Below are 18,965 nucleotides of genomic sequence, written 5' to 3'. Positions count from 1 at the left end.
GCTCGGACTTAGCCACAGCAGCAGTTTTGTCAGAACTGGACTACATTTCTTTTTAAAACAAAAGCATAGAGCCACACCGAAAGCTTGTCTTGGCAGAGAAGACGTTCCTGCACATCTCCTGACCTTGGCATCAATTTTATTCACAGAGAAGCTCCGCCATTAAAAATCTATGAAAATGTTACCTGTCAGCAGATCACAATTACCTTCTAACATTTTTTGAAAAGCCCTGCCCTTTTCAAACATTTTCTATGTGAACTTTCCCAGATGAATGTGAAATAAATCCATGCAATGAAGATATGAAACAGTCGATCTGACATGTTAGGTTAGTCAGTAACAAGAAACAGTACAAGACAAAACATAAATATCAAGGCTAGGTTCTTCACTGAGTCCAAATGAGTTTCATTGAGTTTAACAGTGTTGAGTGTTTATCCGATTAGATGGCAAAAATGTAACTTGTGTACTTGAGTTGGCCAGAGCAACCCTGAAAAGAGATCCCAAATTGTTTCTTCTGGTTACTTAAAGGTTTACCTTCTAATGTGATCTGTGAGTGTTTGTCTCAAGCTACCATTCAGAGTGCTCTTCACATTCAAAACATTTTGTACTTTCGCAGTAAACAATATCTTCAGTGCATCCTACCACAGTTGGGGGTTGATTCAAGGACAGCGGTGCACTCATGAGACTGTTACGCCAAGTGTTGTTCTAAGTTTACCAGACCAAAAATGTAGAGGATTATTTTCTTATTGCAGAATAAAGTCTTGAGTTTCTTTTTATAAAGTCTTTACACAGACACAATATTATACAATGATGTAAGAAGACAAACCTGGGTGTTATGTGAAGGTTTCTCAGTCTGGTTTACCTTTTTAAACTTTTAACTGAGCTATACCTTGGTGCCATCCCTATATCACACTTTTCAGGCTTTCCTTCTTATGCTTTGTTTTTGAATGCATGCAAAACTTGCAAACTGCACAGGAAAACCACCTGAAGTTGAACTGAAAGTAGACGCAGTCCTTCCCTTTGTTGCTTCTTTTTATGAAAACAAGGCTCTTTTCTCATCCTAGCCACTGTTTTCATACTTTTTTCCTTCACAATTTTTGTCTATTAACTCTGCTCTTCTCTTCTTACCTGTCGTTGCACTGTGTAAACTACTAGCCGGTAACCGCCGGTCCCTTGGCTGTGAGTCCCCTATTGACTTTGGTAAGAGAAGGATTTGCTGGATACCACCACTCGTCCGCTCCTCTCTCATTCTGCGCGTCTCTCACTGCGTCCACTAACGTGCCTCTGATCTCTCCTCTCATCTCATCATGATTTTGTTTCATTTCACTTTGGGACAAGTCCAGTTTGTCCTACATTGAGATTGCTGTGGATTGTTTGTGTCGCCATTGATGTGTTCCAAGGTGATCCACCGTGGCAAATGTTGCTTTGGTCACTTGTTCACACAAACAAAGGAGGCAAAATTGACTGCAGTGTCACTGTAAGCTAATGCGGATCATCTCACACTAATCCGACTGCATTTTTCCACAAGTTCCTGGGATGTTGTTGTTTGTTTGGTAAAGCCAGTTTACATTTGACTAAATTAGAGCCAAGAAACTGGTTTAAGTCTACAACATGTCCCAGATCTTTTAGGTCAAATGAGGCATGATAACCTGAGCTTGTCTGTAGAGTAATATATCTGGCTATTTGGTGAAAAAATGCACGAAGCATCAGTGTGATTTGGTCTGTAGCGTTAATATGCATCCACCTCCTACAGCTACATTAATCAAAGTTTATTTAGCATGTTATAAGATCAATCTAAACTACACTGACCTCTGTTAAGGGCAGGCCTCTGCAGTAATTTTTGGGGTTTACTCAACATCTGTTTGCTTCACTTTCACTTCATGTCATTTGTAACTTAATACACAATATTTTAAGCTTAATTGAAATGTGCCATGCCAAAAGCAAATAATAAAACCCAATAAGAGCACTACATTTGAACTGAAAGTGATGTTGCACCATTGTAGGTGCTGAATCAGCTGTGCAACTTTTTCTCAATGAAAATGCTTGGTACTTTTGGGTAAAATCAAGACATCATCTACCTCCCTGACTCAAGCATCCTAATTAAGAACACATTAATAGCTTCAACTATTTAACCATGATGCACCATTTTTTGTTCAATCTTCCAGGTGACTATGCTGGGTTTCCAGGATGTGGCCTCCTACGCCTGCACAGCACTTACCGCCATGACCTGAAGATTTACGCCTCTGACGAAGGAAGGGTGCAGATGACAGCAGCTGCTTTTGCAAAGGTACCTTTACCCCCATTCCTGACAAAAACGAACTTAGAACAGATATTCAGCAGTTAAGGACATTGGCAGGGAGAACATCTGTAGAGTTGCTAGGGGCCCGGGCCTGGATCTGAGTCACTTAAGACCAAAGTCTGTTTCTATTTGGTTGGTCTGAATCCAAGCAGTCTGCTTAAAGAGGTGCTCTTGGGTTTGATTCATATGTGCTCAAGCATGGTATGTGGAAGATGTGAATGCAACCAAGTCTGAGAATTCATCGGCAAGTAGAAGTTTAAAAACAATTCTAAATATCTCCTGGCTCTTCAAAAAAGTCATATCCATGCAGCATTTCATCCTCCAAGCAGCATCCAGGATTTTCCTATATTTCGCTGCATTCATTTTACCCTCTGCCTTTACAAGCCTTCCAGGGCCATCTGCAGAGAAGCATACCAACAGCGTGATGCTGCCATCACTGTGCTTCACAGTAGAGATAGAGTGTTTGTGGCGATGTGCAGTGGTTGGTGTCCACCAAACATAGCATCTTGTCTGATGGCCAAAAAGCACCATTTTGGTCTCACCAGACCAAATAACTTTCCTCCACTTGACCATGGAGTCTCCCACATGTCTTTTGGTGAACTGTAGTTGAGATTTAGGGAGTTTTCTTTAACAGTGGCTTTCTCTTTGCCACTCTCCCATAAAGCTTTGACTGGTGAAGAACCTGGGCAACAGTTGTTGTATGCAGTCTCTCCCAGCTCAGCTGCTGAAGTTTGTCACTCCTTCAGAGTAGTCAAAGGTGTCTTGGGTGACCTCTCTCACTAGTCTCCTTCTTGCACTGTCACTCAGTTTGAATTCCAGGAATGTCCAGTGCCTTGGAAATGTTTTTGTATCCATCACCTGACTTTAACTCTTTTAATAACCTTTTCTCTGAGTTGCTTGGAGTGTTCTTTTGTCTTAACGGTGTAATTGTAGCCAGGAATACTGATCAACCAGTGGTACTGAAGAACAAATGAGCCACAGTAGACAGCAAAAGTGGTTAGACAAAACATCTACAATATGATGCATCCTTTGAGTATTTAAAGGAAATAAATGTTGAGTTTGAGCTCAAATAAATTATGTTTATGCCACATGTGCATATATTTCAAAGCATGGCTTGAGAAGAAGTGTTAGTCCTTGACTTTAGTGTAATTTCTCTGGTTTTTCTTTAGGGTCTGCTGGCTCTAGAAGGAGAATTAACTCCAATCCTGGTTCAGATGGTGAAAAGTGCCAACATGAATGGGCTGCTGGACAGCGACAGCGACTCTTTGACTGGCTGCCAACAGAAGGTGAAGGCTATGCTGCATGAAATCATGCAGAAGGATCAGGAGTTCACTGAGGAGGACTATCAGAAGGTATGAAGCAAACCTGAGAGGAAAAAATGTAGAAATCACTTGATTTGATAAGAAACTTTATACAACTGGCACAACTACCTGTTTGCCAGAAGTTTCCAAATGTCAAGTTTGTACAGCTGGAGTCCTCATTCTTAAAACATTTCAGCTTTTCCAAAGAGTTATGAAAGTATTATGCAGGAGTCCTTCCGTTTGTGAAATATGTAATTTTCCATCAGTTATGGAACAGAGATTAATATATAAGTTGAACTGAATGGCATTTGATTGACAAAGAAAGTAAATGGTATATGGCTATCATATTTAAAAAAAAACTTCTTCTGATCTCTTTTACCATAAGTAGCTTCCTCATTTGACCATGCAAGAGTACCAGGAGAATGTCTTTGCATTAATAACAGCATTTTCTATGTGAAACATCCATCCAGAGAGTAAAGTCCTCACTGCAAAAAAAGTGCACAAAAATAGCTTCCATGTTTATACTGTTGATAAGACCTTCCTGACAACATTCTCTGATATGTTTTTATTTAAAGCATTTTCTTATGTCTGATATGTTTCCCAGTTGGCTCCCACTGGCAGCCCATCGCTGGTGAACTCAATGAAGGTTATAGAGAATCCAGTTAAAACCTGCGACAAGGTGTACGCTCTCATCCAGAGTCTCACATCACAAATACGCAAGAGGCTAGAGGATCCAAAGTCGGCAGGTAATTTCAACATTTATTTAATTTAGTGTGTGTTAGATAGGATATTTTAAAGCTTAATAATTTTTCACCACAAACGTAGACAGAGACATTAAAGCAACATTTTTTTGTTTGATAAATGTTTACAGGAGTAATTCTAGGGATGGATATCTTCTGACGTTTTTCCGATCCCGGTACTAAATCCATACTTTTTATATGGTGCCGGTGCCTGAACGACACTTTTGGGGGGTAAAAAATGTGTTGAAGCTCAGCAAGAAAACAAAAGCTGTCTGGGTATCATAAATGATTTGCAGTACTATTTTTATACGGTGCCAGTTAAACATGGGATATAAAAGGAAACTGGTGCAGCCTAACACAGGAATTGCACAAATTCCATAACATATTTCTTGCCTTTCATTAGGTGGCAGAGTATTAAAAGGAAGTATTGATATCTGTGTTGTAATTCAGCCCGCTGGGTGTCAGATGTTTTGTTACCGTTACTACGTCAGTGCCGGTTTATGATACTCACCCCTAAGTAATTCTGAGAATGAGAAGAAAAAGTTTGATAGAAATGCAATTATACAAAAAAAGGATTGACTTTAGCTCCTGTTAAAGGTACGGTGTGTAAAGTTTTTGCTCTGAAATTTCTATATTAAATAGAAAAAATACTACTCCTGTGTTAAATACAGAATGTAGTGCCCCTGTGCTTCCTTTACCTCACGGCTTGGTTATTGCTCTGATATGCATTGTCAGCTGTGAGGCCTTCTGTAGAGAGCTGTGTGTCTTTCCAAATCATGTCCAATCAATTTAATTTACCAAAGGTAGATCACTCAAGGTGTACAAACATTTCAAGAGAAATGGGAGGCACCTGAGCTATAATTAAGATAAATTTGCAAACATTTCTCAAATTGTGTTATCATTTTGTCATGATGTGGTACTCAGTGTGAATTTTAACAATTGTTTCATCGGGCTGAAAAAGTGGGGTGGGTCTGAATACTTTCTTAATGCACTGTAGAGCTGTGTAGTTTATTTAAAATGTTTCCAAAAGTTTCAAAGCCGGAGAAATACTTAGTTTTTATAGTTGTGATTATAAATTTAGTAACACCAGGCTTAGTTACAAAAATTAAGGTTAAAAATCCTGATGTTTACGGTTAAATATGCTTGTTCACCTTGTATTTGTTTAACATTTTAATTATGTTTAAAATCCCCATATTAATCATCCTGTCCTTTTCTTCAGACCTGCAGCTTTACCACAGCGAGACACTGGAGCTGATGCTGCAGCGCTGGTCCAAACTGGAGCGAGACTTCCGTATGAAGAATGGGCGCTACGACATCAGCAAGATCCCAGACATCTACGACTGTATCAAATACGACTCGCAGCACAACGCTTCGCTAGGACTGGAGGACACGCTGGAGCTGTTCAGACTGTCCCGTGCCCTGGCTGACATAGTCATACCACAGGTCAAAGGAGCATGTTGTGATTGAGCTTTATATAGAATTTTTAAGATAAAGCCACAGCTGGAGAAAATAGTGTGCTTTTACTTCATATTTCTTACCAAAAGCTTTAAAATGAAAGTTAGAATTAACTGTAAGATTTATATGCCAAAGAAGAAAACTTAAATGATGTACTTCAATCAGCTGGAGAGGTTACGGATATTAACAATGTGTCACAAATTCTACAAGGTGTCTTGCAGTTAATTTGAGCATAAAGTCAATTTTTATTGATCCCTGGGGGAGGAGGTAACTAATAAACGTTGAGTGGCTCAGCATTGAACATCAAAATACACCTTAAACCACACCTTTAGAAACTGTCAGTTAAAAAGAAAAATGTAAGTGTACTTTGGAAGTTTTATGACAGCAGCAGAAGAATCTTGTTCTTGTAGATTAAGCCTTTCGTGCATGAATGTGCAGCTTTTTTATCTGTCTTCTGTGATGTGAGATTGTGGTGTGTCCAGCATATTTTCCTCAGCTCAGATAAGGATGAGATGCCTCTTGACCATGATAAACAGATTAAAGAAGCATCGGAAAGTTCAAACAGCCTTTCATTTCATCTGCATCAGGAGTATGGCATCACCAAGGCAGAGAAACTTGACATCGCTCAGGCTTACTGCGTCCCTCTGATGAAGAAAATCCAGCTGGACCTGCAGAGGACCCATGAGGATGAGGCCGTCAACAAGCTGCACCCCCTGTGAGAGTGCAAACAAGTTTACATGTATATATAGGCTACAGCATATGCACAGTTGGTGTCTGTGTCTATTCAGGAAGCATATCTTGTGCTGTGTTAACTGTGTTAACTCTTCCCATCTTCTGGTGTTCAGGTATTCTCGGGGTGTAATGTCTCCTGGTCGCCACGTCCGCACACGTCTCTACTTCACCAGTGAGAGCCACGTCCACTCGCTCCTCAGCATCTTCCGCTACGGAGGCCTGCTAGATGTACGCTCTCATTTTATCATCTCTCTGTCCACAAGGCCACAGTGGTTAGTCTTATAAGAGGTGAAAGGTGCCAGGTTACCCCACCATCACAACAAAGAGTAACACAGAGGGCGCCAGATAAACATGAAACACAATAGAAGTGTTTCATAAAGTATTAAGTAGAAGCGTGATAAGTAAAAGAGTAAAATGAGTAGTACTTACAGTTCAGACACAAACACAGGCTCTGTTTGTACTAATACAACATGATGATAAAGAAATGGCAGTTTTTATGTCCCAGTCCAGGGAAAGATGGACATAACAAGGAGTGGGATGGCCCCACTCAACCCACTCCCAAGAGAGCCAGTACTACAAATAAAGCAAGTTAAGCAGCAGTTTAATTGACTTGATGTGAGTAACAAACAAATTAACAAGGAGGTTGTTCACTGCTGCCAAGAACTTAATAATATAAACAAAACAATAATTGACAATTTAACAATCACAACCTAAGCACAAAGTTACCAAGTCTAATTTCAAAGCCAACATAGTCAAATCACAGGATTCACAAAGTCACAAAAAGCTAAAGGTTCAGGTCACACAGAGCTACTGGCTTCTTTGGACGTGGCTACTGAAGGGGAGAGAAGACTGCAGCAGCTGAGATTTAAAGGTCTCGTATTATGCAAAATACACTTTTTCAGGCTTTTCTAACAAAAATATGTAACCAAATATATATTTGGTTGGCCCTCCCTGCTTGCCCTCCATTTCCTGAGAGGGGTATAGTTAGAGGCGGAGTCAAACAGCTCAGTAACATTTAAAGCCACAGACACAGAAACAGCTTGTTCTGAGCAGGGCTGAAACAGAGGTTTTTTTTAGACAAGCAAAAATGCAATACTGGATGTCTTTGTGCCTGCTTGGCCTCAATAACAGAAGATCTACAAACTGAGATTTATTGTAGTTGTAGATTTGTTTGGGGGGGATATGCATCTTTTTTAAATTGCTGCAGTTGCAAGCAAATCAAAGTTCCTTTTACCCAAAAACTTCTCAGACTTTTATCTATTTTGCTCCCTTTTGGATGGGCACCCCCCCCCCACACACACACACACACACACACAGCAAAATCCTAACTAGAAAAGGGCATGTAAAAACAATTCAAATTAATAGCAAAAAAACCCTTTGTAGCTACACTAATCATATCTACCATAACTACATACTTTTAGGTATTTAAAAAATGTCAAAAGATAACTTCACAAACTTTACATTTTATGTCATACATTTTTATATTTCATTTTTCCTCTAGTATAAAACATGTGCATGTTACACCAGTTTCCATGTGTTTCCCTAGGAGGAGAAAGACCAGCAGTGGAAACAGGCAATGGATTATCTGAGTGCTGTATCTGAACTCAACTACATGACACAGATCGTCATTATGCTTTATGAGGACAATAATAAGGTAAGTGGTTAAAGAGCTGTATGGGTGTGCAGCAACGGCAGCCGTGTCATTTATGATCCTTTAAATCACTGCTAATTTCTCTCTATTTGATAATCTTTGATTTTTTTAATCCCTTTTTTGTCATTTTCAGGATCCTTCCTCAGAGGAGCGTTTCCATGTTGAGCTTCACTTCAGTCCTGGGGTCAAAGGCTGTGAAGATGAGGAGAACGTACCTCTTGGCTTCGGCTTCCGCCCAGCCTCATCCGAGGTGCGTCTCTTTCCTTTTTTTTTTTTTTTCCCAGGTTGATGCAAATTTGATTCTCCTCAGGTGACAGTCTTTAGTTGTGCCTGATTTCTATTTTCACAAATAGGAGCAGGCTTTAAAAGAATACAAAAAGAAAAGCTTGGACACAGCTGAATAATGTCCGCCAAATTTCTTTTGCTGGAAATTTCTACCAAGTGTTATGCATTTGACACACCACACAGAGATAAATCAGCCTTTTTCTTTTTCATTAAAAACTTCTCTTCCACACTAGAGGATGCATAAAATTGCAGAGCTGTATCTGAAAAGAGATAAATCATTTAGGCAGTTATCTCTGTGTTTTAGCGTTTATCCCGGCTTCTCGTCTGACACTGTTCCATTTTTTTTTGGGAAACTGACAGTGCAGGGGTGTAGCTGAAAAAGATAAAAGCTCTCCGGGGCTCTCAAGTTGATAAACCGTTAATTGTGAATTACTGATAGAGAAGCCTTTACCTATTCTTCAGTCATTTTAAATGTACTGAAAGTTTTGTAATACTCTTTTTTTGTTAAAGTCACTTCTTTTTTCAGAGTTATTCGGTTCCTTGGGCTCTCCATTTTTTGTTTTATAGCCTGGAATTAAAAAGATATTTGGCCTTTTCCATGTTTGTTTTGCAAACAGAATGTCCAAAAGCAGTTGGATGCACAAGGTAACCTTGAGGCATTTAACTTCACCCGATCTTTAACCAAGTACTCAATGCATTTGATTCTTTTACCAGTGGATAATGCCAATACCATGAAAATCCTCCCAGTCAAAACAAACACTTGAAACTGTTCTGTTGGAAAATCTATTTCCATTTAAAGCTACATGATTCCAAACTATGGAGAAGTTCAAAAGGTTAAATCCTTCTGTGGGTCACAGTGCTGTCACACATACAGGAGGGTTAAAATAACAAACATCTCTGCTGTAATAAAATTTTATATCCTGCCTCGTTGGTATGTGGGATGTTTTTATGCTGTAGTGGCGTCTGACTTTCTGTGTGACGACAAATTCCTTTGATTGTGTTGAACTCTATAAAAATACGCAGAAGACCCTCGAAGCAAATGTTTATTTTGTCAGACAAAGCATGTTATTTATAGAGCACCATTCATACATGGAGCTAGCAAGGTGCTATACACAGTTAAAAAAAAATAAAAAATTTAAACATTACTAAGCTAAAATGAACCATTTATATACACTATTTATTAAGATATAACCTCTTACTTTTATTAAAGCAAAAGCCAGAAAAAGCTAGTGAACATGTAAAAACTGCTGTTAAACTCATGTGTAATGATGAATGGTGGATGTTTTGACACCTCACTCACAGGCTCCTTGAGTTTATTTCCTTCATTTTTCTTTCCATGTTTGCATTTTCATTCCTACTGGCTCAGTAGGTAGCATTGATTGTCCCACAATAGGAATGTTGTGTCACATGTGGATTTGTCCTTGGGACTTAACCCCAATTTGCTTCCTTTGCTTCGTCAGTGGTGTGTAAATGGATATAGATGCATATGGGATAGCAAGGGATTAATACTGATGGCTGATTCTCCATAGCATCTGCTACCATCAGTGTGTGAATGTGGAGTGAATACAGTGAAAGGGTGTCAATGGGTAGGTGTGACCCATTTACAAATAGTCAGACAACTATAAAAGCCCTATACAAGCTCAAGTCCATTTACCATTTAATTCATGGAGTTCTTTGCATTGATTTTTTAAGGTTGAATATGGGCATGTGGAGGGTGGAAAATGAGGCTGATCCATATGCCCATATTTTCCATGTAGATAGTGACATATAAAGAGAAAACTGGCTGCAGGTGTGCATATGCACGGTTTCATAAATTTGTTTATTTTCTCTGTATGTCATTTCCAGCTTTTGGCATATGTACAATATAGAGTCTGTACTGTTTAATATGTGAGGTCCCAGCTCTGTCATGAGCACCTAGCACTTTAGTGTTTTAATGCTGCTGCTGATATTAAGGATCTTGTTGATGCTGATTAGTATCATTAGGAATGATGACATTAATGTGGCAGCTCTTTTTGTTAGGTGTAGACCAGTTATTGGGGGCTGATATTGGCATGTGGCTGATTATCTCTATTAGAATTTTATTTTACAGATAATTGGTAAAATTAAGGAATCAAAAAGAGAACTACTTTTGTTACAGTGCAAATTTGTCTTCCACTGTGGCTCTATTTTCACTCTTTGCAGTCGCACCAAATGTCCTGCTCACAACACACTCTGATTGGCTGATGTCACATGAGCACTACTAGCCAGCCAGTTAGCACTTTAGCCTCGGTGCCACTGACACAGTAAACACATAGTATCACCTCCTGCTTTCCTGCTGCTTCTGTCTTGCTTTTTGCCATTTCTTATGCTGATATATCTTTAGCTAAATTGTTTATTTTTCTTCTTTTTCTGACCGTGCAATTATACTTTTGCCACGTTAAGTACATTTTGTATAACACGATAAATGCATATTGGCTCCAAATACTGGTTATCAGTCTCATTAACTACAAAAAATGAGCGGTCCTGACAAACCAGCGTTGGTCGAACCCCTACTTCTTGTTTTTTTTTTTATTAAGTTAAAAATAAAGCACCGGATGGACATATGCCAGATGGGCTTCTCAGCTATGGACCATTTGGACTACTCAGCATAGCTCATTACTCTGCTAATAAAAGAAGATAAATAGATTCATTAAAATGCTAATTATTACACTTTTCTTGAGACTTTTTAAGACAGAGACTACTCAGAGGCTGTCAAAATTGTTTGCACGAATCAACTAAAATCATGATAGAATGCTCAATGCATAGTTTATATGAAACTCTTCTGGTAAAAAAATGTTAACGCCAACTTTCTCATGGTTTTATTATTAAAATAATTAAAATTGAAGTTGATGTTTGACAGAAATGGAACACTTTCTTCATTTGTTGCTTTGTACGAAAGTGCTGCTCAATGAAGTTGTATCATAAAGTTGTAAAAATGTCCTGTTTGATTCTCTAAATAATCAGAATGAAGACAAAAAGCCCAACCAGGGCAGCTTGGAGGACCTCTGCCAGGACCAGACAGACCAAGCTATTCATGTTTCTGAACCAATCAACATCCAGAGAAGGTCCCCGATGATCCGCAACCGCAAAACAGGCTCCATGGAGGTACCAGACTGTAGTGACACAAGACTAGACAGTTTATTTTATTTTCTGTTTCTGTTGTCCTCTTTAGTTTAGCGCTGTTACATTGTTTTTTCCTTTTATGTCAAGTATTGTTGTGTTAATGGATGGGAAACTTCCAAGTCCCTGATTTTAAGTAGCAGCCTACTCATTCTTAACTCCTTGGTCTTCATGGCCTCACTCAGGTCCTCTCTGAGACCTCTCCCACCCAGTCCTCCAAAGGCAGCACCTCCCACCGACTCTTCCCCTCCGTGTCCCGCCAGTCTCCTGAGATCAAACCAGCCAGTGGCCTAGGTGGGCACCTCCTTCCTGGTGTGTGTGTGTTTTTCTTACATGTGTGTGTGGTGAGAGAGAGTTTCTGCCAACAGAGGCACTGACCTCCCAGCACGTTTATCTGCAGCTGTCATCACTGATCCTCCCCGTCACCACAAGCTCCGACTGTGACTTCTCCCTCACCCTCCCACTTTTCCATTTCTTTCCCTGTCCCTCCCTTCATTTCTTTGTCTGTTTGTCTTTCCCTCTTTTATTTCCATCGCCCTCCTCTCTCCTCTTCCTCTCTTTCTGACGGTCACATAGCTTCCACCTAAGCTTAGCTTAGCGGCCAAACAGGATCAGACTCCAAACTATGCAGGCAAGAGGTCGGCAGGGGTGCAGTGTTCACGGCCAGCTGTAGGAGCTCTGGTGTCACATAGTGTTCAGGGACTGCAGATAGGCCTGGTAGGTGATAAAGTGACAACATAGGGGACAGATTGTTCGTGTTTTTATCTGCTATTTCTAGTGTCTATGCATGAAAAAAACACCAACTGCGCTGGTGATTGCCAATTTATTTTCAAGTAAATGATACTGCAAAACAGACTGTAAACCATGAGCTGTGTCACAGTTCTGTGCTACATACTTATCTTAGATGGTATGTGCTTTATGCTGACTCATATAGTGCACAGCTTTTAATGTTAGAATACAGTAAAACTACTATCTAAAGAAAGGTTGCATGCTCAAAGTGACTTAAAATCTCATCTATGTCCTTATTGAGTGGCACCCAAATCAAACACTTTCTGATGAATGAAAAGTGCTTAGGTTTGCGAGAAGAAACACAGTTGCAACACTGTAAATCCCAAGAGTATTTTTTTTCTTACAAGCATATATTCAATTTTAGTTTTGTGTAAGAAATTTTCTTCATTCAAGAACAACATACGGCCCCCTAAGCTGCTCTAACCCTTTACTGTTTTTGATAAGCCCTTGAAAAAGTCTTGTATTGCTGTGTGTACTTTTTCATATAACCTCCGGCAACTTTTTAACACCTTGACACTCACACAAGCATGAAGGCTTGCCATCTAATTCAAGGCGTGTGGAGGAAACCGTAAAACCATTAATGTGAGAATGGGGAGCAGAGTCATGGTGTGGAAACAATTTCCATCAGGGGACATGTGCTTCCAACAAATCTCTACAATGTTACATTGCCCAGCACTAACAGCTTTTCTATTCAGGGTGGTTTATTTGATTCATTGGCAAAGCCTGAAAGCCATAATTAAACTTAATTGAAATGTGCAGGAGTTAGGATGCTTTTTATAAAGTATTACATGTGCAAAGTCTCCAAAAGAAAGTTTAATCATAACACTCGGCAAACAAAACAACATAAACAGTAACAGGTAAAAGAGCAGCGTGGGCGTTGTGACGTGTCCGGCTAAATGCGCTAATCAGCCTGTCATTCACTGTAATTATGATAAGTCTGCAAGCAGCGGTTGCTTCTGTGTTTGTGCCACATCAAAGCAGATCTATGTAAAGCCTCTGGGTATTCTCTGAGTGCAGCCTGTTAGTTTGTCATGTATGGTACTGTAAGTGTGAGGCTGCTGAGTGATCCGTCCATGTTCATCAGTAACACCGCCGGTGGCTGCACAGGTCACAAGAGCAGCTGGTGACAGGGATGACCTCTGTTAGCTACTCTTCATACCTTCATACTGTTTATAGAACAAAGAAATGAAGCACTAACAATGACGCTGTCTGGATTGTTTACGTCCCTGTATTCCAAAAGATAACATTTCCTTTTGTGTGCAGTCTGTAAAATGTAAATATATTTTAATAAATAATGAAATATGATGTGAAAATAGGCTCCAGATTCAGAGCATATGTACATAGCAGGGGTCTTAAACAATCCTATTACTATCCACATGGTTGTATCTCATGGCTGTTGCTTTTTGCATACAAAACAGACTCATTCTGCACAAACTGGTGCAGCCACTCTTGTTTACACATACACAGTCTTAATGTACACATGCACATGTCTCACAGATGTAATCACTGCTGTGAAAACCCTATAGCTTGCATGTTTTCAAAGCCAAGGACAAAATGCTACCATTTTTTTTCAAATATTTAACAAAATTAAGAATTCTTCCCATATAGAGCTGAATTTAAATCATAAAATAAGTTGAGTTATGGGGTTTTCGCACAGATGTACATTTTCAAATGTACACACCCATGTCAGAGTCTCCTCATAGCAACAGTTGTTATGAATAATGGCATGGTGTGTATTTGAAACTAACCCTCACCCTGCACATCCCCTCCTCCCCCCGGCTCCTCCCTCACACAGGCTCGCTCTGCTCTGGGCTCTTCAGTGCCTCCGCCCTTGGGGTGTCCTGTAGTGCCCCCAACCTGCGGGACTACGTCCGCACACACCACCACCATCACCGAAAACCACCTCTGTCCCCCGGCAGCCTGCCCTGCCAGATTGGCATGTTTGGTATGTTCACACATGAGGTGGGACTTTAATCTCTGTCACCTCTGAGGAGGCTTCAACGCTCTCTTTCTAGCCTTTTAAAATCCTCTTTTTTCTTCCTTTCTTTTTTTTTTGCACCTTTAAGATTTAAATTCCTTGATTTTGGGGACACTGTATTCATCATTTATTTCATTAATTTTTGACCAAGGCTACATTCCTTTTTCTAATGCTTCATTTCCCAAAACGAACTGGAAATTTCAATCTGTTGCATCACTTTTGAGAGATTTATTATGCAGCATGCATGATAAGGGCACTGATTTGACAACAGAGTGATTTGCTGTGCCGGTAATGCTGAGCATACAGCCTTAGAGTACATTAAACTGTGTGGTTTCAGTGATCAATGCGCCCCCAGATCTCTACTCACTGATAACACCACCGTCTGCTTGGGTTTTAATGTGTTGAAATGTTCTCTCTCTCTCTGTGCATGTTGTTTTTGCAGTTCTCACACATCCTCTCTCTGGGAATTTAATTTCATAATCCACAGTAAAGGAGTTTTTAAGTCTGGGAGCCAGGGTCTGGCTTTCTTCATTAATCACTGTTTACTGTAATCCTTACATTAAGAATCTCAGCCTGTTATTTGGAACAGATATACTTTCAAGACTCAATAATCCACCTTTAAATAATCCCCAGCCACATTACTCCTCCACAGTATTTTTCCTCAGTCTCATGATGGTAATGGTGAATACAAACAAGCTGTTCTGACAGCCACCAGGAGCTCTTTCTGCAGGTTGATTTATCCAAAACATCTGGATTGGATTGTATTCAAAGCTGGTTTAATCTCATAACTTTGTTTTTTGCTTTCCAAAGATGTAAATGACACATCCTCCAGTGAAGTCAGCAGCAGATAATTTTACCAGAACACTCTATTTGGATGCACACAGATCTTCAAAGCTGCAGGGATTTCATTTCCCCACTGCAGGTTTAAAAAACATGAAACTGAGCTGCTGGGTTTATCCACCGGGTGTCACTCTGAGTGCAAGTTTATATTCTGCAGGCAGCTCACAGACCCTTCCTCTCTCCGTGTGTTACATCATGTTAATCTGTCTGAGAGGCAGGTGAGGGTTTTGTCTGATGGTAGTGCTGTTAATTTGAGGGAAGAGAGGATGGCATCAGGACAGAGATTTTAATCATTTTAGGGACTATGTGAAAGAAGTTTACCTTTTGTTGCATTTAGCCCTGCAGTTCTGGTGATAGTTGTAATTTAGAGCAGCAGTTCATTAATGTTGTTTTCGCTCTTTAATCTGCGTTAATTTGATAGGATTTAACGATGTGTTATAATCATTCCTTATCAGTCATCATATAATCATTATTTATTATATAAGAATCATATTTTTCAAATTCATCACTGATCCTGCATTTTAGTTTAGTTCGCCTTTGGCAAAGGCTGTCATAGCTGTTGTGTTAGTCATGATAAGATTAAAGTCAGAAATTTATTGCATTACTTTATTCCATTAATCAGTTGTTTAATGCAACGTTTTCTTTCAAAATAAAAGCATTTTTTCTAAATGGTAAGTCCAGTATTAATAGTTTAAGACAAATAACAAAATATAAGCAAAAAAAAAAAAAAAACAGTTTAAAGGTTCTGAAAAAATGCAGGATAATGGTACCCTACAAAAAGGATCTGTGCTCAGTGAAGACATCCTTATCCCCTTACTATTTGCCTCCACAAGTCAGCCATGCAGACCAATGGGTAGCAAGGAACCAGCACTTTGCCAGAGTTGTCATGTGGACCCCTCCTTTGCCCGTGTTTTGCTTAGTTAGTCCCTTGACACCCCCAGAAGACTGAACAGTGATCTCCAGTGTCACAGAGCCACCCCCCTCCATGCTAGCTGATAAAATCTCATATCTTACTTTTTAACATTAAGTGGGTTACTTATTCAGGGAAAGCAACTAAAGTACTGTTCACATGGGACTAGTATTACCTGTAGAGCTCTGGTTGTGAATTACCCCATGACGTCAGGGTTTGGTGTGGTGCATTCGCACAGGATTAGTGAAGTCTGTGATGTACTCAAATCTAAAGACATTTCTTTAGGAAAACATAGCTGCAGCAATGAAAATGCACAGTGGATTTTTAATGTTTGAAATTAATACAAAAATGCGATATTGTGCAGATCATGTTCTGCAGGTGCACGTTGCACCCTGAATGTGTCCTACTGTTAACCTGATTCACAGATGTTGCTGAATCTGATATAAGATCAGGCATTTGCAAAGACAAACTGTAGTAAGCAGTGCAGAAGTGATGTGTGTATGAAGAGAGTAGCGCAGCATGCATGCACATTTGGACAGCAGAATTTAAATTAATAAGTAAAATTAAGTTATTTAAAGCTGAAAACATCTTAAAGAGAAGCACTATTTATAACCGATATGTGTGAAAACTTTAACAGTCTCCTATGCTGCCTGCTATTTTTTTCAAAAGAAAAAGGCACATGAAAAGCTGCATGGGCCGTGAAAATAAATGAATAAATAGATAACGCCCTTTTTTACAGAGATGCCGATTTGAAGTGATTGGAATTACCTGTTGACCTTTGTGTACCCAAGTAGGTAATTTGTATGCCTGTAGTCAACCAAAGAAAAACTTGGTACACCAAAATCACTCCCAGGCACCAACCAATCAACCTGCCGACCAGGGTGATCTTGGTTGGACACAAGCTTTTTCGACCAAACACTCGACCAACAGAATGGAAGCTGTCAGCCCTAGTAATTTGACCAGGAATTTTTTTCCACTAAAATTATAAACATCATCGATCCTCACAGGATTAAAGACCACAGATGTCCTGCTTGATTATTACAAATTACCAGAGGTCCATAGGTAAAACTAGTCCAATGCAAATCGGGCATAAGCTGAACTCCTGAAGGGTGCAAATGATGTTACAATAACCAGGAATATCTTAGTCATTTTGCACATGCTGTCCTGGATTTTATTGTCTTGTAAGGATTTGTTTTGCTTTAATTTCTCGTGGAAATTGTCTTTCTCGTGGAGGTTGTCTTTGTCAGCCATAGCTGCTGGTTGTTCACAGTTAATTAGTTCTTGAAACCCATTTTATTAATCTGCTACATAGATGTTGGAGAAAAGCACCATTGGAAAGATGTTTGTGAGCAGTTTGGCGCAGCAAAAGAGCCACATTTTTCTCTCAGTGCTGGGAGGAGACCAAAAACAGTGAGAAAAAATGACTATTGTGTGCTGTGATTTCAGTTTTTGTATTTTGTTAACTACATTTTCATTTCTGAGCTTTAGAGATTCAATTCCCAGGTCAAGTGTGAACCTGCACAATTACATGAGCTTGTTCTATTTGGTCAGAGCCAAGCTGGCTATTTACTCTTCTTAAAGCTAAACTAAGCTTACCTACTGCTGTTTTGCTTCTTGTCTACTCTATAGACTTGTGAGGGATTTAAATATTCTCATTTTACTTTCTGCAAGAAAACAGATGACTGTCAAGGAGAGCAGACCAAGAAAAGATAGTTTGGATTCAACAAGAGAGGCACTCTTGGCATCACTCCTGCATGTTAACTGTTCATCTAAAACGTCCATCATTCCTTTCATCCACTCCTAAACCTTTCCATTTAATTCCTCTTTCCATCTCCCTTTTGTTTATTCAGAGCTGACCCTCATTTTTCACCAGTGTTGGATGGCAGACAGATGTTGATGAATCGACAGGCTGACTCTCTCTCTCTCTCTTTCATTCTGATTTCCTTTGTCCTCTTATTTTAATCTAACCTAAACAAACAGGCATCAGGCTGGCCAACACAGGAGCCAGCAGTCCCAGTAACACCCGTTACCTTTCTTATCTCCTCAGAGCTGTTCTCTATGCCGCCCGTAAAGAGATTTTCTGTGTCGTTTGCCAGGCATCCGACCAATGGTATGTCTGCTTTCATTCAAGTTTATTTCGGCACTTGTCCAGTTTTTCCTGTTATCTTGCATGTTGGGAAAACATTTCCTGTGTTTTTATTTGGGGTTTTTGACGTTTGACTGCGTTAATTACATTAAACGTCTCCATATTGAAATGACAAAAAATTTGAAGAGTTTCTGTTTCACAACACACTTTGGGTGTTTGTTGTTCCTTGTGTTGTTTTTGGCCTTCACCTCTAACACCACCTGCTCTGCCTGCTCCTGTTTAATTTGCCTCCCTGATTCAGCTGTTCTTTAAAGGTTGGATTTACATGATATATGTGGAATATATCTTTATCTTCTATAAATTGTTTTACAGATATATTACCATGGGGTTATAATCAATTACTTGGACACATTATAACATAACCTCACCAGCACTTTTTCTTGATTCTAAAATCAGAAATGTCACCATATCTGGCTGAGGGATAGACTGTGTTTTACATACTGTGTTGTGATTTCATAAGTATTTTTTCATTTATTTTCTGGATTGCAGCTTTGTACCCACACACAAACAAAAGGACAGAAGAAGATGTGGCAAGTTTGCATAGAATTATTCTAGGGCTTTCAGTGCCAACGCGTTAATCTTGTAAGATTACGTACTAAAATTAACACATTCAGTTTTTTAAAATAGAGTTTAAGATGTGCTGTTAAGTTGTTTTTTTTTTTTTTAAGACCAAATGGTACTCTCACAGTGGTGCAGTGTCTTTTTTT

At 39.4% G+C, this 18,965-nt stretch overlaps 1 protein-coding gene across 5 annotated transcripts in view; it reads left to right on the top strand.

Moving 5' to 3' along the window:
• The window catches only part of LOC121514907 (inositol hexakisphosphate and diphosphoinositol-pentakisphosphate kinase 2-like), a 103,495-nt gene that overhangs the window by 43,101 nt on the left and 41,429 nt on the right, over positions 1-18,965 (top strand). Inside the window, exons 16-27 of one of the 5 annotated variants that reach the window (XM_041795329.1) lie at positions 2,160-2,281; positions 3,463-3,645; positions 4,199-4,340; positions 5,554-5,777; positions 6,377-6,504; positions 6,635-6,749; positions 8,068-8,175; positions 8,306-8,422; positions 11,440-11,580; positions 11,781-11,889; positions 14,180-14,329; positions 18,160-18,222. In XM_041795329.1, coding sequence (XP_041651263.1) covers positions 2,160-2,281; positions 3,463-3,645; positions 4,199-4,340; positions 5,554-5,777; positions 6,377-6,504; positions 6,635-6,749; positions 8,068-8,175; positions 8,306-8,422; positions 11,440-11,580; positions 11,781-11,889; positions 14,180-14,329; positions 18,160-18,222 — 1,602 coding nt within the window. Of the gene's footprint in view, positions 1-2,159; positions 2,282-3,462; positions 3,646-4,198; positions 4,341-5,553; positions 5,778-6,376; positions 6,505-6,634; positions 6,750-8,067; positions 8,176-8,305; positions 8,423-11,439; positions 11,581-11,780; positions 11,908-14,179; positions 14,330-18,159; positions 18,223-18,965 lie in introns of all 5 variants that reach the window. The other 4 variants (XM_041795328.1, XM_041795330.1, XM_041795331.1 and 1 more) reach the window with 4 other exon arrangements.

This window comes from Cheilinus undulatus, linkage group 9 (genome assembly GCF_018320785.1).
Source record: "Cheilinus undulatus linkage group 9, ASM1832078v1, whole genome shotgun sequence".
NCBI lineage: Eukaryota > Metazoa > Chordata > Actinopteri > Labriformes > Labridae > Cheilinus > Cheilinus undulatus.
The sequence above is the reverse complement of the archived record's forward strand: the minus strand, read 5'-3'. Positions and strand labels throughout refer to the sequence as shown.